The 24,542-nt window shown below is 46.2% G+C and overlaps 1 protein-coding gene across 1 annotated transcript; it reads left to right on the forward strand.

Annotated features, from left to right (window-relative positions):
* Positions 1-23,784, forward strand: grb2b (growth factor receptor-bound protein 2b). The gene is made up of 6 exons (XM_076988651.1): positions 1-169; positions 1,992-2,252; positions 18,645-18,742; positions 21,867-21,989; positions 22,990-23,158; positions 23,536-23,784. The coding sequence occupies exons 2-6, from the start codon at positions 2,175-2,177 to the stop codon at positions 23,719-23,721; spliced, it is 654 nt and encodes a 217-aa protein (XP_076844766.1). The 5' UTR covers positions 1-169; positions 1,992-2,174; the 3' UTR covers positions 23,722-23,784.
* The last annotated feature ends 758 nt before the right edge of the window (positions 23,785-24,542 follow it).

Below are 24,542 nucleotides of genomic sequence, written 5' to 3' on the forward strand. Positions count from 1 at the left end.
GCGGAAACACACACTTCAAAACTTGCAAACCAAACAAGCGTCTGGCCAAAGATTGATCACGGCGAACGTGATTTGGGTCGCTGGTGCACCGGGGGGAATAAGAGCAGCGAACGGTTAATCACAGCGGGGACTAAAGAGAGATAAACCGGAGTAAGGCCGTTTCCCGAAGGTGAGTACAGCTACCCCGGGGTTCGTGTAGTCTCGTGCCCGGGCTGAGCTGCGCCAGGTTCGGTGTCTCGAGGGCCAGCGCGTGCCGTGTGACGTTAGCTCGCGGTTGTCCCGCTACCTGTCCAGGTGAACGTCCGAGCGCTCGCGGCAGCTGATCGGCGTTCGTGCCGCAGCCGCTCACGAGCGCCGCGGTGTCGGGTGTCGTTGTGCTCCACACCGTGTGTTAGCTGTGCGGCTACACCAGGGCGGTAGTGTGCGGGTCTGCCGAGCAGCTCCTCGCCTGTTCGGCGCTGCGGTGGCCTCGCTGTCCGGTAAACACGGTCGTGTTTCTGTCGTGTTTCTAGTTAGTTCCGTTTCTTTTGCGTTATATAATCGTATATAGTCGTAAATAATCCGTATATAGTCGTATATAATCCGTATATAGTCGTAAATAATCCGTATATAGTATATAATCGTATATAGTCGTATATAGTCATAAATAATCGCATATAATCCGTATATAGTCGTATATAGTCATAAATAATCGCATATAATCCGTATATAGTCGTATATAGTCATAAATAATCGCATATAATCCGTATATAGTCATAAATAATCGCATATAAACCGTATATAGTCGTATATAATCCGTCTATAGTCATAAATAATCGTATATAGTCGTATATAATCCGTATATAGTCATAAATAATCGTATATAGTCGTATATAATCCGTCTATAGTCATAAATAATCGTATATAGTCGTATATAATCCGTGTATAATCCGTATATAGTCATAAATAATCGTATATAATCCGTATATAGTCGTGTATAATCCGTATATAGTCGTGTATAATCCGTATATAGTCGTGTATAATGCAGTAATATGGTGTTAACTAGCTGGTTGCCCACCACAGCTGCTGGGTTTAGCCCGCCTGGGTAAGTTAACTCGGCTAGTTTATGTTGGTTCAGCTCCATCACCACACGCGTCTTTGTTCTGTTAAAAATCCATCGTTTGTTTTTTATCTAGTGTGTGTTTTAACGTGGTGTTGGTTGGAATAAACATATTCCATAAACATATAGAAATTGTGTTTTAAAAGTTTATTTTGCTACAAACGTACACGGAGGATATTCTGGCATGCTGAGGACGTTTTGCGCACAAGTGAACCGTCGACGTTTGGCGGTGTTTGAACGCGGATGTCCAGGCGGGACGGGTCGGTCTCCGCGGCCGGGCTGAGGTGCAGCTGTAGCGGGGTCGGTCCTGGGGCGCCACGGGGGGGCCCGCACAGGCTAACAGGCTAACACTACAGCTAGTGTTGACTTCTGTACACTGGTGTTTGTGTCAGTAAAAGTCGCACTAACGTTTTGTTTACTTGTCGACGGGTAACTGTGTAATTCAACTGCGCCCGTTTATTATTATTATTATTATTATTATTATTATTATTGTATTGGGGTTTTGGCACAAGCCAAAGTGCCTTGTGCGCATGCGCCATGTCGTCATGGTACTTTTTTTTTCTTTCTTTTTCCTGTGAAGTTCTGGTTACCGACGCCGAGCTCCGAACAGCCAATCGGACGCTTCTGTCGACTTTGCCCCTCCCTTATTGGACCGCTGCGGGCACCTGATTGGTCGATATGCGGTCGCTGCAGAATGCCATTGGTCCCTGGAGCTGTCAATCAGACGGGGTTTCCTTCCTCTTCGTAGGGAGCGTTTGATTCTCTAACAGCGAGCCGTGTCGTGGGCGCGGTCCATTGATCGGTTCGGGATTAAGACCAGCGCCGTTGATTTGGGCTCCGGTGTCCAGCGGTGGTTCCTGCCGGCGTCTTCACACGTTTCTTGTGTTTGCAGGCGTCTCACTGCGACCTTTATGTGAGGACCGAGACGGTGGGACACGGGGCAGAGACAGGAGGAGAGACTGGGAGACGGAGATCCCTGGACCTGCGCTCGTCTTCACCTTTGAGACCTCCAAACTGTCCGGGAGAACCTCTTAAACCCCTCCGACCACCCTGCTGTAGTTAGTCACGCTGAATCATGGAGGCCATAGCCAAGTATGATTTCAAAGCGACTGCCGATGACGAGCTAAGTTTTAAACGTGGAGAGATCCTGAAGGTAATGAAGGTCTTCTTAACACCTTGAACTGTGATATTTAAAGTGTACCACATGCATCGGTGTGTGTGGTGGTTTATCAGCTTACAGACCGCCACAGACACCTTGTTTTGCCCAAATGTCTAAATATGTGCTTAAATGTTTGAGCCCCTCTGATCAAGTTCCCCGTACGCCTGCTGTACTCATCCATAGTCAGCGAGAACTGGCTTGTTTGCATTTTATCTGATTTTATAAGTGTGTTTTGGGGGGGGGGCGGTGTCTGTTTTTTGCCTGTTTTTAATGTAGTATTTAATTCTCTTAAAACTTTTAAAAGCGTGAGGTTTTGATTTGCTTCTGTGCTGTAGTGATTAGTATTTAGGTGAGTACATAATGTTGATGGACATGCTTACACAGAAAATCAGTAAATAGAGAAATATTCCTGACTAACTGAGTAATTTGATAGACATCCAGTTTAAGAAAATATTTTTTGCTCTACTCACTGGACAAAAGGTCCACTTCATGGCAATGTTGGGATTGGCCTTTCAAGGAAAAGTTTAAAGATCTAATCAAACACCTTCTAGCAACAAGCATCTACTTTTGGCCTGGTGAATGTAGTGAGGCTTGTTGGTATAGTTTTTCATTTATGTCTGTTAACATAATCTCAGTGAACAGTAAATATGTATCTTAACACGCCCGAAAGAATAACAACTTGGCATAATGTCCTCGCTTTAACTGTGGCTTTAAATTCTGGGGACTCCGGAAGTTTCTTGGTAGCCTCAGTGAAGCACAAGTCAGTGTGTTAATCATAACGTCTGTGGTTCATGTTGAAATCACGAAGGAACAGAACAGCGGTCTTGCAGTGCGTACATATTTCTCCTGTCTCCTCCTTCATGTCCTGCTGAGAGCCCTTGTCTTCGCCACAGCGAGCATCGGCCGTGTTCTCTCTCCAGGGTGTGTGTCGTCCCCCTGCCTGAGCGTAAACGATTGCCGCCCAGAATCGCTCGCGGCTGCCTCCCGCGTGCTCAGCTCCACGGCCAGACACAGGAACACGTTTCCCCCGCAGTGCTAATCCCACATTGAAATACAGCCATTTTAATCCCTCTCACTGAACATCGGATCTGTTAAAAGAAAGCAGGATGCATATTTTAACAAATATCCTTTATAGTCTTCAACTGAGGACCAGATCCTCTTGATGCTTGCTTGTGCTTTTCTGTTTAAGACAAATAAGGTTGTGACTTCATAAATAAAGGCACTGTTGGTGTTTCTAATGTGGGGAGATTTCTATTAAAAAGAACTCTGGGGTAATGCTTAAATAATATTACTCCAGTTCATATAAATATATTCTGTGCATTCATTTACATGAATTTGAGTTTAGATTTGAGTATTTGAGATTTTTTACAGTGTATGTCTTCCGAGTTGGGGGCTACATAAACACATGAATCTGTTGGCATAAGCATCAGCTTTATGAGAACCTTCTTGCATCAGGTTCAAAGAGCAACACTCATCCTGCACAGGACTTTATAGATTGTTGTGCAACTGCAGGAAGTGTTGCAGGAGGAACTGTGCAGCGCTGTTTATTATTCCCACTGGTCAAAAGTAGCTTTATTTAAAACCTCTCTAATAAAATCTAATTTAGGTTCTTCCAAGATAAACTTTAAGGACAAGAAGTGAACCCCATCTCCAAGCAGGGGACCTCTCCTGCCCTTCAGAATAATTTATCAGAGAGTAGACTATTACACAACACATTCTTTGCTGATGTTGGAAGCTGTATACATATTTAAAAGGTCATTAAACCCTTGTATGTCGTTCCTTCTGAATCTGAAAATGATTTGGTGAGAAGTGTAATGTGTGGACCAGCCCTTGAACAGGGCAAAGAATATAGTTTCAAACTATTTTTTGTGAAATGTAGAAAACGTTGGTGTATTTTGTGTCTATGCGTGATATTGTAACCCACTTCACCACATCAAGCTACAGTTAATTAAAATGTACTTGTGCTAAGGCAGGAATACTAATAGACATGCTTTGCATGTGTTTTTCTGGTGAACTTCATCAGAACATTGCTCCGGGACGTAGGAGTGGTGTGGATTCCACTTCCTCTTCTCTGCCTCCTTCCACATGATCTCAGATAGTGTGTTGCAGTTGTTTGGGGTGTTTTTTTTTCCAGAACTCTGCTTATTTTAGCAAAAGCACCAACGAACCCTAAACTTAAAATACAGACGGCACTGGTCTGTGAAAACCTCCCTTAGCCACAACCCATTTTAACTTTGTTAATGTAGGCTGACAGCTGAGGTTCGCAAGAAGAACCACAAAAGAGGAACTCCGTCATATGTGAGATATAATATTTTTTGTCTGACTTTTTAATAAAGCCGTACCGCTGGTCAAACCAAGCCGGTGGTGTCTGTGCGTCATGGCGTATTAACGTGGCCCCGTGGTGGCTGACATCTTAGAGTGGGCTCACACCTCGCTGGCACAGGGCGGCGCACGGCTGCTTCTCCACGTGGGCCGAGATTCGTGAGAGTAACGAAGAGCAGAATCCCGTTACACGCTGGCCCAGTCTTCTCCGTTCACGCATCAGCAGCCAAGTATATGTTTGTTGGCATGGTTACACCACAGCTGTATGTTTTATCGTCTGCATTGTGACGTGTGGTAACATCTTTTGATTAAAACGGGCCTTGCCAAAGATGCCGTTGCCACGCTACGGCTACAGGCACTGTTTAGCTTCCTGTTAACTTCCTGCTAAGCTTGGAACTGTCTTCGATGGCCCGTACAAGCACTCATTCCTCTTCTGATTTAGCATTTTGACTTCTTTGGTCCCACAGAAAGGTTGAGTGCCTTCATGATTCATTCTGGCTAACATTGTTCATCTGTCCAAGGCTTTAACATGCATACAGTCCCATTCAGTATTTAGAGAGCGTCATACCTCATGTCGTCAGCACTCGGCATTTGCTAAAATCGGTGTTCTCTTTTATGCAGTTTTAATATGACGCTCACCACGATATATTTATCCTTAAGAGTTGGAGGGTTAGAATTAGCCATGTTCCTCCTTGGTTTATTTCAGTGGCCACGAGTCTCGAAGCATCTTCAAGGTTCGACGCTTTTTATTGACAGAGCAGCTGCCCTTGCCTTGACCTGTTTTGACTCTCACTTAATGCTGACCCTGAGGGCCAGGCAAGCGTCTGATTCACCAAGCTCGCCCCATTTATTCAGCTTGTCTGCTGTTGAAGTGAGGGAGAGCCCGTCAGATTGCGCCCCAGGGCTCAAACGCATACATGATGTGGAGAACTGGGCTACTGGTGAAAACTGCATGTAGAGCTGTATCCTTTTAACTGGGTGCCAAAAAATAATAACGTTTCACTCGCACACCATTATTCTCCAGACTCTGGGTGGGAGTGCTTGTGCTGTGCATTAAAAATAATTACTTTCTTTCTTTGAAAGTTTTGTGTGTGTGTTTCAAAATTGCTAGTGCTCAGGCCAGAAATGTCCGATTTTTATTGTGCGTTATTTACGGAGTGGGTTTTTGAGTCCTTTTGAAAGCAGAAGAATTTGGGCCGGTAAATAAGGAACATTTTGATAAGTTCAGTAATGGGCTTTCTCTTTCTTAATCAAGGGTGCGGTTGCAATATGAGGAGTTAAGAGTTGATAGTGAAAAGACCTTTACAAAACCCTTGCTGGCTTTGTTACACACAGACATTTTTCAGTTATTTCGCAGACATTGTCATTTTTTCATGGTGCTTTTTGGCTGGCATTTTTCCCTTACGAAATACAGCGACTCCACCACACAGGCTTAGTGAAACGTGACTGGTGTTATCTGAATGGTGCCGTTTCAAATAGTTCCTTCAGAGAGGGCAGGTGGTGTAGAGGTGTGCGTGTGCACATAATGTTGGAGATAGTTTGTAATAGTAGGTGAGAGTCCTCATACCAGCTAATGAGCAACTGTGCTTTGGCTTCTTAAAGCAGGACTGGCTGGTGTTGGGGTGATAACGGTATGCTTGTGTATTAAAGGAGTGAATGTAAAGAAGGGCCGGCTCGTACTTGATTCCAGGCTGCTTTCGCTGCTCCGTTTACTGCTGGTTCTGTTCATGGCATTTTCAGCATTGCTTCATATTTGAAGCTTGTGCAGTGTGTGCGTGGAAGGGGGAACACACACACACACACACACACACGTGCTGACTGAGATGTTTCATCAGTCCCTTCCCTTCATGTGTTTGCTCAGCATAGTGTCTTTAGTTTGCACAGATTAATCAAACCCTGTACAACAATTCTGCCAGTGCCTTGAATGTCTATATTGTTAGAAAATTGATTTGAAAATTGACTTGATTTGTAAATTAGCTATTTAAGTAATAAGTAATTCAGCCCACCTTTATTGTGTCACTTCTAGCTCATTGGCAAGTATCATGATTTGTTACTGGATTTTATTTTTAGTACTTTTTGCTTCTGGTGTCTGGTTGTTTATCATGATTTATTTAGAGTATGAAAATGTGAAATGTGTGTGAGCGTGTGCTCCTCTCCCTGACCGTCGGGGGTTTTCTGGGAGCCGTAGTTTGGCTCGCGTGGGCACGACAGCTGGACCATGAAGCTTGAACTGGCTCGTCTTCCTCTCACCTTCATCACAGCACTGATATGCCCAGCCTTGCTTTTGTCCTGCGTGTGTCACTACTGAATCTTTCCAGGAATAGTCTGCAGTCTTGAAGCCAGAGATCTGGGGGGGGGGGGGGTTAGATTTATTTTTGCACTTCCTTAAGCAGCGATCCAGTCAGATCATCATCTCTGACGTAACCGAGTGGTTCACACTAGCGATTTTATCAGAACTCTCCTTACTTCCTGCTAAAATCAATAGGCTTTATGTAGAATTGCTAGACCTGCTCTTACAGGCCTGTGGAGGACACTGTAGAGTGAGGGACGAGCTGTTTAAAGGCTCTGATTGTGCAGCAGGTTTGCATACGCAAATCCTAAAGCCTGCCGTGTGCGGTTCTGCTGGGGCCGGTTAGTTGTGGGTTTCCCCTACTGTAAGGGGGCTGAGAGCTGATCTCAGCCACACACAGACGACTTTTTTTTTCTAGTTTGTTTGAGTGAAAAGTTGCTAGTGCTGTTTCTTCTGGGATTTATCCAGATCAATAAAAATGCAAGTTAACACTTTTTTGTTTCCTCTTCTTGGCTGTATTTTTTTGTGTGTGTTGGGGGAGGTTGTGTTTTTGTTTGCTTATTTTGCTTTTTTGTTGTATGTCTTTTTTGGAATGTAAATGCCTGTCCTAGAGATGTAGGTCAGTAGCCCTCATAACTCCAAACCAAATGTCATTTTAAGCACGTCTGCGATAGTCCAGCAGTGAGTTTGAGGATCTAAGCCACTATCCTCCAAAATCCTGCAGGCTGTATACCAGCATATGACACACACACACACACACACACAGGCTGTGTCACATACACTGCCCTAGGTGTCATGTACTGCTTTTAAATGTGTACAGAACGACTTCATTTGGCATATATGCTTTTTCTTACAGGCTGGACAGATTTGTAATTTTAAGGTTTGAAACAAACCAGCAATTACATTTATTTGCATAATAGAACAGAATCGGCCGTACCGACGCTTGGCTTTTGTCCGATCTTATAAAGCCCTCTTCAGATTCATTGAAATACCCCCCCTTCCCTGCAGCCACCCTAGCCTGATTATACTTTCGCGAGTGACCATAGTGCGCGACTCTGCCCACCTCGCGCGAACGGCAGAGGCGTTTATACTTTCCGCGTCACATTCTTTGCAGTGTTGTCCGAAACTATATGTGTTAGTATAAAGAAACACCCCTCAAAAACAGGGGAAGGAACATTTACCTGACGAATGTTAATGTTGCTTTGTGTTTCACGTTTAAAAAGTGCTGGAATTTAGGCTAAACTATTTAGGCTAAACATGAAAATACTTGGAATACTTGTAAGCCTCTTGTAATTCCAGGACGAAACATGAGAGGATGTGAAGATGTTAAGATTGGGCATTTTGAAAATAAACAACCATTAAATAATGTGATAAAAAAGCGAATTATTTCGAATCATTTTGAGTACATGTATAAATATTTTATTTTAAGTTTAACGTGCTGGAAAATATTGAAATGGACCTTGAAAGTGCCGTACAAGTGCTTTATGAACCCCGTAAACATGTTCATTGTGCTGAGTCGCGTCGCGCGCGAAGTTACAAAATTCGAGAGGTGCACGACCTCGCAAATCGACTGTGCGCGAGGCACTGTGATTACGTCATTTTTGCCGCACGGACCCTCGCGCCACTCGCGACGTGTCAAGTATAAACCAGGCTTAAACCTAGTTTGCGTAGCATTGCTGCTTGCGTAGCTTAGAGGGAGGGATCGTCGATCCTCTTTTTGACTTCGAGGCTCTCAGCGTGGCAATTTTGATCGATTTCGATAAAATATCGAAATCGTGACATCCCTACTGGACACCCGCGAACTGTCCTGAAGGTTGACATGAAAACCATCATGCGCCACAGAACGTACAGTAAGCAGAAAGGTCTCGCGCTGGTGAATCATGATAGGGGAAGAAAAAAGGGGGAGGGGCCTCGTTCCTGTCCTGCTTCGTTTGAGCTGACCTGTCAAAAAAATAAATCACAAGGCGAGCACCGATTGCCACGATTAGAGACAGAACGTCTTTGAATTCGGCTTCTCGTCTTCCAGAAATACTTGGTGAAGCTGGCTAACGTTGAGCTGAGGTTTGACTTCACCTGCCGGAGTTTCATTCTTGGTGTCATGCGAGTGTGTGTGTGTCTGCGCGAGTGTGTGTGTGTGTGTATGCGCGAGTGCGTGTGTGTCTGCGCGAGTGCGTGCGAGTGCCGTTATTTCCTGCGCCAGCGTGGCTTTGTGGGACCTGCTGCTTTTGTCGTTTTTGCCCTCCTTGTCTCTGACTCATCAGTGTATTAAGCCAACAGGACTCATTTTCACTCTGTCTAACGACCTTGGTTGTCACAGGGTGGCGGTGGACGACGACTCTCCACGTTAGCGACCGGCCCGAGACCTCGTGAGCAGGAGAATGGCTGCACGTAGCGGCGACATGTCGATGTGCGCGCGTGAGAGTTTGCAGCCGCCCCTGACACCACTTTGTTCTCACTTCCTGTTTGGTGCCTCTTCCACCCCCAGCAACTTCCTGTCTCCATGGAGCTGCAGTGGAGAGCGTCGTAAGCCCTCAAGCAGACGTCGGCTCCATCTGCCTCTCTGATGACTTTTGTTCTGAAGTGCCCCCCCCCCCCCCCCCCTTCTGTCCTCACACCGCTCCTGCCAGCCACACACACACACACACACACACACACACACACACACACACACACACAGTCATACATGTACCGTAGCTCATTCCTCCTGTCCAAGGGAGACAAGTGTTCACAACTGTTCTGAACACACAGCTGGACTTAATACTCCTCATCTCAAGTTCCCCTTTCTGGTTAATTACCCCCCCCCCCCCACCACGCCCCCTTTTTTCTTTTTTTAAAGATTAGCCGAGATTGCTCAAGCAGCACCCCCCCCCCCCCCCCCCCCCCCCACCCCTCTTGCGTTTATCCGCATGTCTTCGCAGATCAGTTGTTGATTTAATTCCTGGCATTTCTCAGACTGCAAGTGTGCAGGTTTGGGTGTGCACACGTGTGTGTGTGTGTGTGTGTGTGTGTGTGTGTGTGTGTGTGTGTGTGTGTGTAGCCTCGAGCCTCACTTAAATGCAGCAGTTACTTTCCGCCACGTCTCTGTGCTTAAATCACAAATGAGCACTGGAGAACTGTAGCATCGCACCCAAGCTGTGTGTGTGTGTGTGTGTGTGTGTGTGTGTGTGTGTTCATGAATGTATCATACTGCTCTCTGAATCCAGATATATAATCAAGATGTTTAAAACCCCCATATATTCGATTGTGAGAACCAGTAAGATCACGTTGTAACTATAATGTAAATAATAATGTGGTGAGCTAGCGACTCTGTTGGGGGTGTCTGCCCGGCACGGTCTCGTTTGTTCCTGCACTGCTTCACCGGACGCCCTGCCACACACGCAGGGGCAGGAGGGGGCAGGAGGGGGCACTTTCAGACTAAAAATGAAATGCCGGTTACGCTGAAATGAATAAGTGTGTTAGCAACGGTAGAGTTCACACCTCAGCCACAGCATGTGTGATTTAGGTTCGTAGACATCAGGCGTCACGCTAAAGTCGTGTGGAGGCTACGGTTAGCCTAGCAGCCTAAGGGCACATCTTCAACATGCGCACACAAATGGGTCTGGTACATATGGGTTTATGCCCGCTAGTGCTTCTTGTGTTTTGGGAGTTCATGTCAAGTCTTAAGTCGCATGCCTTAAATTTATTTAAACATAAATATGAAAGCATAGGCAACTTGACTAACTAGATTTTGAAGGGGGGTTTTTCTTTGGGCTAACTTCATGTACTTCACGTCCTCGGTGGTTTGATCATTTCCCATTTCATGTCAAGGAAAATTTCAGACATATTAATGTTGAAATAAATATACTTGGTATACTCTCTGTATTGGTTTGTGCTCTTATGGACGTAATGCAAAAAAATTGCAAATGTCTTTGTTTGTAGAAGGAATATTTGGCTGATTTTGACAGTGCTAACGTCTTCCTGTTGTCATTAGTACAATGAGTGGTTTGTGTTGGTGGTGCAGTCTGACTCCGTTAAGCTGTTTTATGTACATATATTCTCACTGACAACTCTGCTAATGTATGATCTTATCAAATCCGGTATAGGCCACATTTGCCTGTTTATGAAAAGTTTGGTGTAACGCGGTTTCAAATTCCCATGCATTTTGTTTTTGTGTGGTTATGTTTTGCCCCGCCCCCCTCGTTTAGTCCCGCCCCACCCCCTCAAGGGATGAAAATTCTTGGTCTCTCTCAGGTCTTCGCAAAATAGAATCATAAATGATGCAATGCTGTATTAGCGATGTGGTCATAGAAGCCTGTGCACCACTGTAGCACTTACACATTTGTGTATACATTTTAAGCCACAAGCTTGCCTTAGAGGAAAAGAGGCAACCTTTGTGCAGTAGTGTGTGTGTGTGTGTGTGTAATGCTGTGCCTTCTGCGTGGGTTGACTGCAACGACCGCTGCCCCCCGTTGACTCTGCAGAGCTCCGTGCTGACTGCTGTGGTCTCTCCTGTTCCCACAGAGACGTCCACCTCCCTCGTTTGCCCCTCGCCGAATGGGCTCTGTTAGCCCTAAAACCGCTAGGGGGCCTAAATCGACCCCTGCATGAGTTATGTTATTAAAGATGGGTTGGGGTCCCAAGACCGCCCCCGGCGGAGACGTTGAGAACGGGACACGTGCGCTCTCGCCACACGCTTTACGATGCCCTGATCCTGCACACGCTCGATGGGACGCGAGTTACTGCGTGAGTTGCCAGGGGTCGTGGCTCAGAATGTCTCCCCCACTTCCCACGTTACTGAAGGAGAGTGCCAGAGTCCCTCTGCTCTTTCATTCTCTGGCGAGCTGAGACGGACAGATGAGTCCTGCACCATCATTGTGACGCAGCTTTGGCTATGATGCATCAGGCACTTGAGAGCGTACTGTGACAGTTGCATGAACGTCTTGTTGTGCGGGGTCTCCTGTGGCCCGTGGGGGACTCCTGTTCACATCCAGCCATGCCTCTCGGGGTGCTGTTTGGTTTGTGTGTGGTCCTACCTATCTGAGTCTTTTTACTGACGTCTTTGCTGATGCTTTTCTTATTCATTGTGGTGTTCTTTGTATGAATGTGTTTTCTTTTTTGACCTTCACCTTGCACAGTTCTACTTATTCTCTCTCTCTTATGGGGTCATGACGTGTAGCAGGTTCTCTGTGGTTTGGCCAACAGTGTAGTGTTGATGGACCACTGTCATGTTCTCTCAGATCCTCACATCTTTCACCCTTCCACATCAGGAACAATCCACCTTGAGATTGGCTGCCAAGTTTTGTGTTTTTTTTTTCTTCCTCAGTACCATCAGTAATGCAGTAATAATTAATACTAATAATTATTATTACTAGCGGTTTGCATTTCTGATGGAGCTCCAGTGATGCTCCGTGCGTGGCGAGGTGTTGGGCACCCATGTCACTGAGTGCGGGTGGTGGCAGGTAGTTCACACATCCTCTCCACCCGCCGCTCCACCGGGGAGCTGCTGTAATTACACCTGGTCATCGCAGAGCGGACCGAACCCGGCGGTGATGCGCCGATGCACAGAGGCCGTTCCCTTATGAAGAACAGCGCGTTTGTTATTAGCACACCAGCCTGCACCCTTTATGAAGTCTGACTCGGCACTCTTAGGCCACTTGGACCCAAGTTTGATTGTTTTCAGGAACCTTTTACTTTGTTGGTTTAAGTTAACATTTTTGCTCATTCTAATGTAGGATGTACTGATGAGTTTAATTTTGACGAGGATTACTTGTTAATAATAAATGTTATCTAGGTAAGTGCTTTGAGTGCCCTATATATAATTATCTGGTTTCTTTTATCGTGTCGTTTAGTAAGAGCCACAAGGTCAACTAGATGTTGTGGTTCTTTCTGAGGTTTCCTAGTTTTACATGTTAAGCAGTGAAACAGTGTGATGGAACTTTGCTTGCTTGTTTGAGGTATTTAGCAGAGCACTGCTGGGTTGGACTTTAGTGTCTCCCCCCATGTCCCATCTTAGTCAGGGAAGTCCTTTATCCTATCCCACGCATCCTTTAGGGCAGTCCTCTATCCCACGCATCCTTCAGGGCAGTCCTTTATCTCACGCATCCTTCAGGGCAGTCCTCTATCCCACGCATCCTTTAGGGCAGTCTTCTATCCCACGCATCCTTTAGGGCAGTCCTCTATCCCACGCATCCTTTAGGGCAGTCCTTTAATCCAATGCATCCTTTAGGGCAGTCCTCTATCCCACGCATCCTTTAGGGCAGTCCTCTATCCCACGCATCCTTCAGGGCAGTCCTTTAATACAACGCATCCTTCAGGGCAGTCCTCTATCCCACGCATCCTTCAGGGCAGTCCTCTATCCCACGCATCCTTCAGGGCAGTCCTTTAATACAACGCATCCTTCAGGGCAGTCCTCTATCCCACGCATCCTTTAGGGCAGTCCTCTATCCCACGCATCCTTCAGGGCAGTCCTTTAATCCAATGCATCCTTTAGGGCAGTCCTCTATCTCACGCATCCTTTAGGGCAGTCCTCTATCTCACGCATCCTTTAGGGCAGTCCTCTATCTCACGCATCCTTTAGGGCAGTCCTCTATCCCACGCATCCTTTAGGGCAGTCCTTTATCTCACACATCCTTTAGGGCAGTCCTTTAATCCAACGCATCCTTTAGGGCAGTCCTCTATCTCACGCATCCTTTAAGGCAGTCCTCTATCCCACGCATCCTTTAGGGCAGTCCTCTATCCCACGCATCCTTTAGGGCAGTCCTCTATCCCACGCATCCTTTAGGGCAGTCCTTTATCTCACACATCCTTTAGGGCAGTCCTTTAATCCAACGCATCCTTTAGGGCAGTCCTCTATCTCACGCATCCTTTAGGGCAGTCCTCTATCCCACGCATCCTTTAAGGCAGTCCTCTATCCCACGCATCCTTTAGGGCAGTCCTTTAATCCAACGCATGTAATGCACAGCCAGTCCAACAGTGCGCTGAATTGAGTTCCCTTGGTTACCATTTGCTTGCTTGGTCACGTGAGTTGCGGGTCATCTGTGGGGCAGGGCCAGGACTGGGTCGCAGCAGATGGTCTTCTGTTGGGGGGTGGGTCTGCTCTGCGTTAATTACTGGGGTGATATATTACACACTGTAATCTGTTCTCTAGCGTGTTGTAGAAAGACCCGTGTGTGCCATGTTGAACCTTCTGTAAATTCACCCTGCTACGCGTGGGTTTTACTAAAGGTTCTAAGACGGTGATTTTGTTCAGTGTGCAGTTCTGTTTCCCTCTCCCCAGAGTCTGGAGCAGAAGCCCTTTCTCAAAGTGTACGTAAGTCAAGGGCAGCTTGATTTTGGTACTGACCGTTTGGGGTTCTGACCCACCTCACGCCAGCGAGGTGCCTTCTTTTTGCTTTTAAAGAGTTCATATTTAATTGGCTTCATCATGTTCCCTGTGGATGAATCCGTGAAGATACGTGTCTGTTACTTGGCCTTCAAACGCCTCTGCTACTGTTTATAGGGTTCTTCTCCAATTCACCCGCAACCAAGGTCCAGAGAGCCTGGTACTGACTTACACACTTGCAGCATTGTTAAAGGACTTGTAGAACTGACACTGCGCCTTGTTTAGGGAACATTACTGTTCATTATGTTGTTGAGATGTGCTGAGGAAGCCTTTTGTTGACTCGGGGATCGCAGTGTTGATGTGGCCGTGTGCGCGTGTGTTATAAACGGCTGCCCTGACTCACATAACTCTTCTAAAGGCCTTTATAGTGGTTAGCATGACCACTCATATTTGTACAGTTGTCGAGATTTATTTGTGTTTTGTGTCCTCTGTCTCGGGCTAATGCTTTTGTAGACTTGTTAACAGTGATTCAGATAGGTCACTTCCTCAGTACAAGAACAGCCCTGACCATTCGCTGTCACTTGAAATGATTCAAGTAATGATCTAAAGTATAATGTAGTTCTTGAGCAAGTCTTTAATTCACAAAAAAACATGTAGACATCACACTGTTTTTATGCTTGACATCAAAGACATTTACTAACTTAAATTGTGCCCTGTGGAAGTTGGAGAGGTTGTTCTTGGATGAAAACCCTAAACTCAAACATTTGGCAAACGCTGTCGTTTTAAATGATCTGACTGTAGAGGAATGTTTGCAGGTTTAGAGCTGGAATATTCCTCCATGTGCTGGAATAATATCTGACCAGAAGCAAGGGTGTGATTTGGATATTTTCCTCCCAAATGCACGTTGGATGACCGGGTCCCATTACTACTGGAGTCCCTGACAGTCTGTAATCGGACGCGTTATCCACTAGTCTACACATTCATGTATAATTCTGTGTTTGATGGTACAGAAATGGTGAAGAAATGGCATCTCTGGCCCTCACTGCATTACACACACACACACACACACACACACACACATACACACAGTGCTTTATAGGTTTGGCTGAGTATAGCAGTTGAATGTAAAATATCACTACAATTATATTTTAAATGACTTACATGGGCAGTCATGGCCTGGCGGTTAGGGAACTGGACTTGTGACCGGAGGGTCGTGGGTTCGATTCCCAGACAGGCCATGACTGAGGTGCCCTTGAGCAAGGCACCTAACCCCAACTGCTCCCCGGGCGCCGGGCTAGGGCTGCCCACCGCTCTGGGCACGTGTGATCCACAGCCCCTAGTAATCACTAGTGTGTGTGTGTGTTCTGACTGCACAGATGGGTTAAAAGCGGAGGACAAATTTCGATTGGGGTGTAAAAATCACAATTGACAAAATATGGCACATTTCATTTTCATTTCATTTCATTTCATGGCTCGTGTATTTACTGTATGTCTTAGCCACAGATATACACTGCATTATTATGTCTGAACATGCAGTAGTGTCTTGGTGCCTTTCACGTACAGTAGAAGTGATGTCATTCAGTACTGTCAGTACCATGGCAGATATTCTTTGCTTCCTTCTCTGCCGAGTAATGTCCATCTGGGCTCGGAGTGCTTAAAGGCGCTGAGAGCATCAGGCGTCAGCTGTTGAGAGGAAGAAAGCCAAACAGTGTTTCTTTTCCTTCTGCCTCGTCAGTTTCCAAACTTTCTGTGCTGTGTAGATCATACATGGATGCAGTATTTATAGAGCACAGCGCTTTGCCCCCCGGCTGTCTCATATCTTCTACTGGGGTTCCTCTGGGGTTCCTCTGGGGTTCCTCTGGAGGAAACCAAGAGGCTCCTTATGAAAGCCACATGTACTGCAGTAAACACTTAGCTGCAAGTTTATTCCTGACCCTGGACAGCGTTGCATATTTGTTCCTTGTATGTCCCCTTGTACTAGCAAAGTTAATAACAAAATACTTGAATTGCGCAAGCTATATACACCATGTGTGTTGAGTAGGTTGAGTTGTCCGGAGAGATGTCCTCAATGTTCAGCATTTGAGGTGTTATTTCTTCTAAACCAACCATTACAGCATTCGTGTTTGGGGCATCCACCGCTGTGTGGTTTGTGTCACTGGAGGGTTCCCCGTGTCTGAGATCTCCTTACTGACTGAGTTGAGGTTCTCGCCAGAGAACAGGAAGCCAGCACATTTGAGACATGTGATCGTCCTATTTCAAATGATGCTGTTTTCACACTAGCCATGTGAGAACCAAGTCATGACTGGTGGTGGTTTTTTTTTATTTTATTTTATTATTTTTTTTTCCCCTGGTCGTCTTTAAACAAATGGAAATTTTATTGAAAAGAATTGCAAACACGAGCTTGCATGTAATGTGGCATGAGGGTTTTATTTTTTTGTTTTTAGGAAACTTATTTTGTAATCTGTTCAACTGCCTTGTTACTGGTTAATGACAGTGCCAGTTCATTCAATCCAATAAATCAGACCTTACCATCTGGAAAAAGACATTTCTACCCATGTCACTAGCAAAAGAGGAACAATGATTAATATTTTAGTCACAGCTGGATGTTCTTTAAAAAAAATAAAACTTTTAATGTTTAACTTTTAACTTTACTTGGCTTCAAAAAAAAATTTGCTATTTAAGAATCCAAAAAAGTAGTGCAACCATGGACCCTGTGTGCGTGCGTGCGTGGGTGTGCGTGTGTGTGAGCAGCGTGCGTTGTGCACTCACGCTCTGTGGAGATGCTCCCCCAGCAGCCTCGTTAAACTCCAAATACATGCTGGGGACGAGCTTCTTTAACAGCTGTGTACTGAAGCGCTCAGTGCTGGCCCAGCCAGAGAGGATCCCCCCCCTCTCCGCTACTCTCCCGGCCCGGCGTGCTGCTCCCTCCACGTGGCAGTGAGGAGCTGCTGTGTCTGCTCCTCCACCAGAGCTCCTCTGGTCCTCTCAGCGAGCGGTGGAGCGTAGGGGCCCAGTCTGTCGCCACGCCAAATTGTCTGTATTTGTGAGACAAAGGAAGGAAATGGGTTTTGTTTGCTGACGTGGAGAGACGGTCCGTGGCACGGGGGCCACCGGCACACGCCTGCTGTTGCGTCTCGGCCATGTGTTTGGCGGGGGTGTTGACCCTGAGCTGTTCTGAAGGGTCACGTAGGAGCTGTGTGTGTGGTTGGGCTGTGTCAACACCATTCTGGCTCTGGGTCTACTGAGCTACTTAACATGAAGATTCATCTTCACACAAAATGTGTGTGTGCATGTGCTGTTCCCACAGCTGGAACAGACCAGGGAAAGACTGCAGGAGTGTGACGTTTATTTAGCCTGGTGAATCCACCAAAGATATCTTTATATATTATTACTCAGTCTCTTGCGCATGCACTCAAGCTTGCTTCTCTCTCTCTCTCTCTCTCTCTCTCTCTCTCTCTCTCTCTCTCTCTCTCTCTCTCTCTCTCTCTCTCTCTCTCTCTCCACTGAGTAAAACAGGAAGGATGTTGCCTTGTCCGTTTCCTCTATCCCTCCTTTTGGTGCTGATCTTATTTACATCAGAATATTATTCAAAAAAGGAAAACGTATATCTAGTTTAGCCATAAAAAACAATAAATGAGTAAGTACGAGTTCTTTATTTGGGTTGGGAACTAGATCATGGTCTCCTGTGTTGTAAGGCTGCGCTGGGTAAATTCTGACTCCAGTTGTTACGTCAGAGTTCACATGACGATGGAGAGAGCTTCTCAGTCCTCGCCTCCCTTAGGACTCAAACCTCCACAGCAGGGTCACGAATTTCAGAACATCTAGTGGTGGCTACAGAACTCATGGGCGCTCTCTCCTGAAGAGTGGTGTCTGCTACAGACGTCATTTGAACATGCACATTCAAAATGCAAATTGTAAGCATAGCTCGTAGTGTACCGTCATTAGTACGCATATATTAGTAAGATGGGGAACGTCTGACAGGCCAAATCTAAATGAATTCTCGAGCCAGATTGACATTTTTACACACTTACTGGCAGAGGAGTGTTGGTGGTGTTTAGTGGTGTGGAACGTTCCATGTGAAGCAGGAGTCAAAAACCCTGTTAAAATGAAACTGGTCGTTAACCAATCCGACAGCGGCACATCATCTGAGCTTTGAGCGCACAGTCAGATTGCTCAGGCACATGGGCTAATTAAAGGGCTCAGCTGCTATCTGTTCAAGCATGACCATGCATGAAACACACAAACACACACACACACACACACACACACTCACCAGGTATTACTGCATGCATGATTTATTCATGCTTTTAAGCGCATAATTTTGTTCGTACTTAAATTGATCTCTGATATCTCTCTTTGTATTCAGATATAGTTTCACAGCCCAAGCCTAGCTGAACATCGCTTTCACGATCAAGTGACATTCTAGACATTTCCAGATGAGCCTCGCTGATATGACCTTCTCTTCTGACTGCAGGTATTAAATGAAGAATGTGACCAGAACTGGTATAAGGCAGAGCTGAACGGCAAAGACGGCTTCATCCCCAAGAACTACATCGAGATGAAGGCACACCCGTAAGTACGGCTCACGCCCCCACCACCCCCCCCAGCGCACAGCCGGGTCTATACAGGGCGGCTCTAGGGTGCCGGAGGGCAGAGAAGCGTGCAGGCTGGCAGGGGCAAACGGCAGGGGCAAACAGCAGGGGCCTGGGGTGGGTCACGAACACCCCACCACACGCCACGCTGACTTCACTGCATCACTGACAGTGCAGTACATCCTCCCAGGAAGAGTAGCGTGGGCAGTCCCCGCCCCTCCTCTGACGCCACCCACCTGGATGTTTTTTAGCGGGCAAATTTTTTTGCAGCCGTATATGAGGGTCATGTGCCGCTGGGTGGGCGTGGCCCTCGGGGGGGGGGGTGTGGCTGTGGGGTATAGCTGTGACCCTGGAATTAAAGCTATGACCTTGGCCTTCCTGGTTTGCCCCTCTTGAGGAATGTGGGCGACCCCTCAGGGAGGCAAATGGCGATGGATACCTCTTCCTGTTTGTGTCAGTGGCTGAGATGGACCAGCTGGCGATGGAGCAAGAGACAGCTGTCTGTAATAGGCCCAGTATTGACAGGAGTCAGGCTCTGATTGGCTTGGGGTCTTCTATGACATCATCAGAGAGCCGAGACACTCCCTTGTTTGTAACCTCAAAGGCTACCATGGCATGTTGTGTAGCCTGATATAAAGTAATGGACTTATTGAACTGTTTACATTGTCATTCTGTAATAAGAGGTATCCTAAAATCTCCCCATATTGATCAAGAAAGACATTCAAGCTTCTTTATCTATTTATTGTAATCTGCAATTAGTACTGTGGCCTCTCTTAGTAACCCAAGATATGTGCGTCTGAATGTGCGACGAGTGCATGTTATTACGACGAGTGCATGAATGTGCGACAAGTTCATGTTGACATGCAACAGTTGCAAAGGTTTCACTTCACTGTTCCCTAGGGCTGAACGATTAATTGCATTTGCGATAATTTCGCGATTTTTAAAAACGCGATTGTCTAATCGCACAGGCTGCGATTTAAACTGGTCACGTGACTTGGGAGCGAGCCGAGCCGAGGACGAACGGAGCAAACCCGAGCAGGAGGCAGGGAGGTGGAGAAGTGAAGTTAACACAGCGCACTTAAACTTGTTGCACAATGGCTTCAGGCTCGACAGAAGCTGACACTACTGAAAGTCTAATACCAAAGAGGGGCAGCACATCAGTTGTGTGAAATTACTTTGGCTTTTAAAATGCTGCTCATCGTCAGGTACTGTGTAAAACGTGCCTTGCTACTGTCGCTACGACGCGAGGAAACACTACAAACCTTCTTCAGCATTAAAAAAAACACCACAAAGCCTCATATTTGTAAGGCTAAAATGCCAACGACCAGTGCTGCATCTTCAAATACGCAAAAGTGTTTCTCTGTGCTTATACAGCTTTAGTATGCGGTGAGCAGCGAAATACCGTAAAATCACGCATATAGGCGCAATAAGATTTAAAGTGCGGATGAATCGCGAAAGCGCGGATAGCTTGACCGCGGTCCAGCAGACAGGGTTCACTGACCGAACCGTTTGAAAGTGTAACTCCTTATGGATATAATTGGAAGCGGCACGCTGAAATAACTTGGGCAGTAACGGAGTTCATAGTGAAAGTCATGATGTCCTTTAATGTAGTGAACAATCCCGGCTTCATGGCTTTGTTAAACACACTGGATATGCGCTACCAAATGCCCTCATGCACATATTTTAGCCAAGTTGCTATACCTGCAGGGTTGCCAACTCTCACGCATTGAGCGTCTTAGACTAAAAAGTTAGTAGTTCGCTCTGGCGCCAACCACAGGCGATCGATCGATCACGATATAATAATAATTAAATTTAGTCCATTTTTTACACACCCCCCCCCCCCCCGGCAACCCTGTATCTGAGCTGTATAAAAAATGCCGAAACAGAGTTTCCTGAAGTGGAACAATGGGGAAAAAATCGCGCTTTTAAATCGCAATCGCAATTTATAGATAAAAAATTGCAATTAGATTATTTTCCAAAATCGTTCAGCCCTACTGTTCCCATTGGTTCATCGATTGGTTTCTAGGGCAGTTTTTTGTACGTTTAGATTTGTGAGAGTTTGGTGGGGTGTGTGTGTGTGTGTGTGTGTGTGTGTGTGTGTGGGTGTGTGTGTGTGTGTGTGTGTGTGTGTGTGTGTGTGTGTGTGTGTGTGTGTGTGTGTGTGTGTGTGGAACCACAGCACACTTTCATTCACATCATTGTTCAGCTGCCCCCATGTCACCCAGCCGGGCTGCCAGCTGCTCTGCCTTATTGCCCCTCTGCCCTCTATGGGCATTTCCTGTATTAATCAGAGGGGGCTGATCTGATCTGTGTCAGTACTGGGTCCGATATCGACACCATTCACTCATCTGATATCAGATAGACAAACCCGATTCACTTGCCGATCCATGTTCCAATCCGCATTTTGCACTAGACCATAAACTATCTGTAGCGTATCATAATGTAACATGACCCGGCACTGGTCCGGATTCCATACCACATCTTACTACGAACCTGGCAACGAGCATCTGCAGAGAGGATTCACGTGAAACAATAGCAGGAGCTTATGCTAACTAGCAGAGGTTTATAAATGGGTAGTAGACTCTTACTGGAACTTTCCAGAAACGCGATAAACTTCCAACTTCTAGAAGGATATTTGTTAGAAAGATGTTTATTTCAGTTTTGAATTTCACATTTTTCATGTAAATAAAAACGTTAGATGTTGCTGCTTCGTTTTTTGTATGTGAAGCCTCATGATTAAAATTTGACCAACACCAACAATAACGATAATAATAAAGAATACTCTTGTATCAGAGTGTTTATCAGTATCGGTGGTTGTGTATGGGAGTCATAATCAGAACTGAAACATGGGTCGGCCCATCACTGATATAAATCTCGTTTTATCTGCTTTTTGCTGGACCATCATGAGCTTGCACAGCAGAAAATGGGAAGAATTGTAGACTGGGTTCAGTAACACCTGTTCAGGGACACAAGCGGTGTGTGGTCCACAGTGCGGCGTGTGGGTCTGCGTGTAGGCAAATGTTCACTGCTGGGTGAAAGAGTGGCTCGTCTGTGCTGATGCTCTGATGTGTGTGTGGTGCTCTTGATGTGTGTGTGGGATGCAGGTGGTTCTTTGGGAGAATTCCTCGGGCCAGAGCGGAGGAGATGCTGAACAAACAGAGACACGACGGTGCCTTCCTCATCAGAGAGAGCGAGAGTGCACCCGGAGACTTCTCCCTGTCTGTCAAGTGAGTGATTAGGCTCCTCCCCCTCTCCACTATCACTCCTCTTTTGGGTTTCTTTTGTCCTCTTTCCCCTTCTGTGTTCACTTTTTTTTTTTTTTTTTTTTTTTTTTTTTTGCTGACATTTATTTAGTGGATAAGTTTCCAGTTAACACTTCTGATCTTATCTCGGCCTCTCCCAGACTGGCACAACCAGAGAAGTTCAGAGTGCGTTCACTGGCCCGACATGTATGCTTGTAGTGTGGGTCATTTCTGAGTTCTGCCTTCGTCCTGTGTGGAGGCCTTTCACTGACCTCTAGTGGTCACCTCCACATGTCAGACACACAGCAAGCCCTCGGTGCCTCCTGTTTGATTTGCTCATCCTCGTGTGTGTGTGTGTGTGTGTGTGTGTGTGCGCGCGCGCGCGTCCCCTACCCCGTGAGACTGCTTTGGCATTTCATGTGCAGTTCCTTATATGCAGAATACCAGTTTCCACCCAGTGCAGTTTTGCCTGATGTCCATGTCTCCTCCTCACACCAGACTTGTGTGGGACTTTGTCTTGGTTCACAGTTACACCACCATTACTCACAGATGGACACTAAAGTTTCTTTCACACATTACTCCATCTCATTATAACTGGAGTCTTCCGGGTGGACATGGGGAAGCATGTGTTTGTAAACAGTAACTAACAAGGTCTCAAACCATCACTATGCTATACAGTACTTTTATTTTTAATATCTACATATAACTAATAACTACTGTCTTTTGTGCACGTCTGTGTGTGTGCGTGCCTGTGTGTGTTTGTGTGCACATCTTGGCCTGTGTGTGGTTTTGTATGCGTGTGTCTGTGTGCATGCCTGCCTATTTGTGCGTGCGCGCACCTGCCTCTCAGTGTGTGTGTGTGTGTGTGTGTGTGTGTGTGTGTGTGTGTGTGTGTGTGAGAGAGCCTGTGCGTGAGGACTCCTCCTCCCTTCCTCTACATCATACACAAGTTACACACACTTATATTCATCACTGCCCCCTCCAGGTTCGGTAATGACGTGCAGCACTTTAAGGTGTTGCGTGACGGGGCAGGCAAGTACTTCCTCTGGGTGGTGAAGTTCAACTCCCTCAACGAGCTGGTGGATTATCATCGCTCTACTTCAGTCTCTCGAAACCAGCAGATCTTTCTACGAGACATTGAGCAAGTGCCCCAGGTCAGTCTATCCACACACTCGGTAGGGTGAAGTTCATAACTGTGGGCCTTTGTTAACCAAGTTCCATAGTTTAACAGCTACTGAACCTCATCTGAAGAGCATCAGAACATTAGAGCGTTCGACGCATGCACACGAATCTACTAAATAATCAAGCAATGCAAAGAATTTTCTGCATTTATTTCATATTTAGGGAATATTCTTAAATGTGTTACCTGTGTGATAAAAGCTTTTTAGATGATTTTGCAGCAAAAACAGCTCCCCCCCCCGTGTATATCTTTTAAAAGATATTTAATTTGTAATTGTTATAGTTTAAGAAGTAAATGATGATAAAGATGTCGCGTGTGGATATCTTGACTCACAGTTTCTGTTGTTTGCAGCATCCCACGTATGTCCAGGCCCTGTTCGACTTCGACCCTCAGGAGGACGGTGAGCTAGGCTTCCGGCGTGGCGATTTCATCCAGGTCCTGGACAACTCCGACCCCAACTGGTGGAAGGGGGCGTGCCACGGCCAGACGGGCATGTTCCCACGCAACTACGTCACACCTGTCAATCGGAACATGTAAAAACAACGAGTCTCCCTTTACACACATGCGCGTGCACACACACACCCCAACCCAAACTCAAAGCCCCCCCCCACACACACACACACACACACACCAATCCCTAACCTGCCATCATGCCCGTCCCTAACGCGCCACAGTTTGCAGAGTGAAAGGAAACCTTAAAAAGCAAGAGAAGAAGAAGAAAAAACCAGCTGTGTAGAGCGGACGTGCCGTCTCTCCAGTGACGTCTGGGCGAAATCGACGCCGATTCCTGAGAATGCTCGTTTGCATCACCATGAACGATTTCAGCTGGCCCGGAGCCGTCTGCTGGGCCAGCGGGTTGAGTCTAGTGCAACGACACCAAACACGTTTCAAACCACTGCGCTTATTGTGTGTCTGCCCCGCCCTGCTGCTTCTGCCCCGCCCTGCTGCTTCTGCCCCGCCCTGCTGCTTCTGCCCCGCCCTGCTGCTTCTGCCCCACCCAGTGCCGTGCTCCCCCACCCTGCTGCTTCTGCCCCGCCCTGCTGCTTCTGCCCCGCCCTGCTGCTTCTGCCCCCCCCCAGTGCCGTGCCCCCCCACCCCCTCCTTTTTTTTCATTCATTTTTGGATGCATGCGTTCATCACTTCGTTACAGAAAATTCAAAGGCTGATAAGTTAAAAAAAATTAAATAAATTATATATATATATATATATATATATATATATATATATATATATATATATATATATATATATATATATATAAATTAGATGCAACTTTAAATAAACAAGACATCTGATGCTACAAACAAGTTTCCAAGTCTGAAATGATGGGCACAAGAGCATTCTACATCAACTCTGGG

Source organism: Brachyhypopomus gauderio, unplaced genomic scaffold (assembly GCF_052324685.1).
Source record: "Brachyhypopomus gauderio isolate BG-103 unplaced genomic scaffold, BGAUD_0.2 sc63, whole genome shotgun sequence".
NCBI lineage: Eukaryota > Metazoa > Chordata > Actinopteri > Gymnotiformes > Hypopomidae > Brachyhypopomus > Brachyhypopomus gauderio.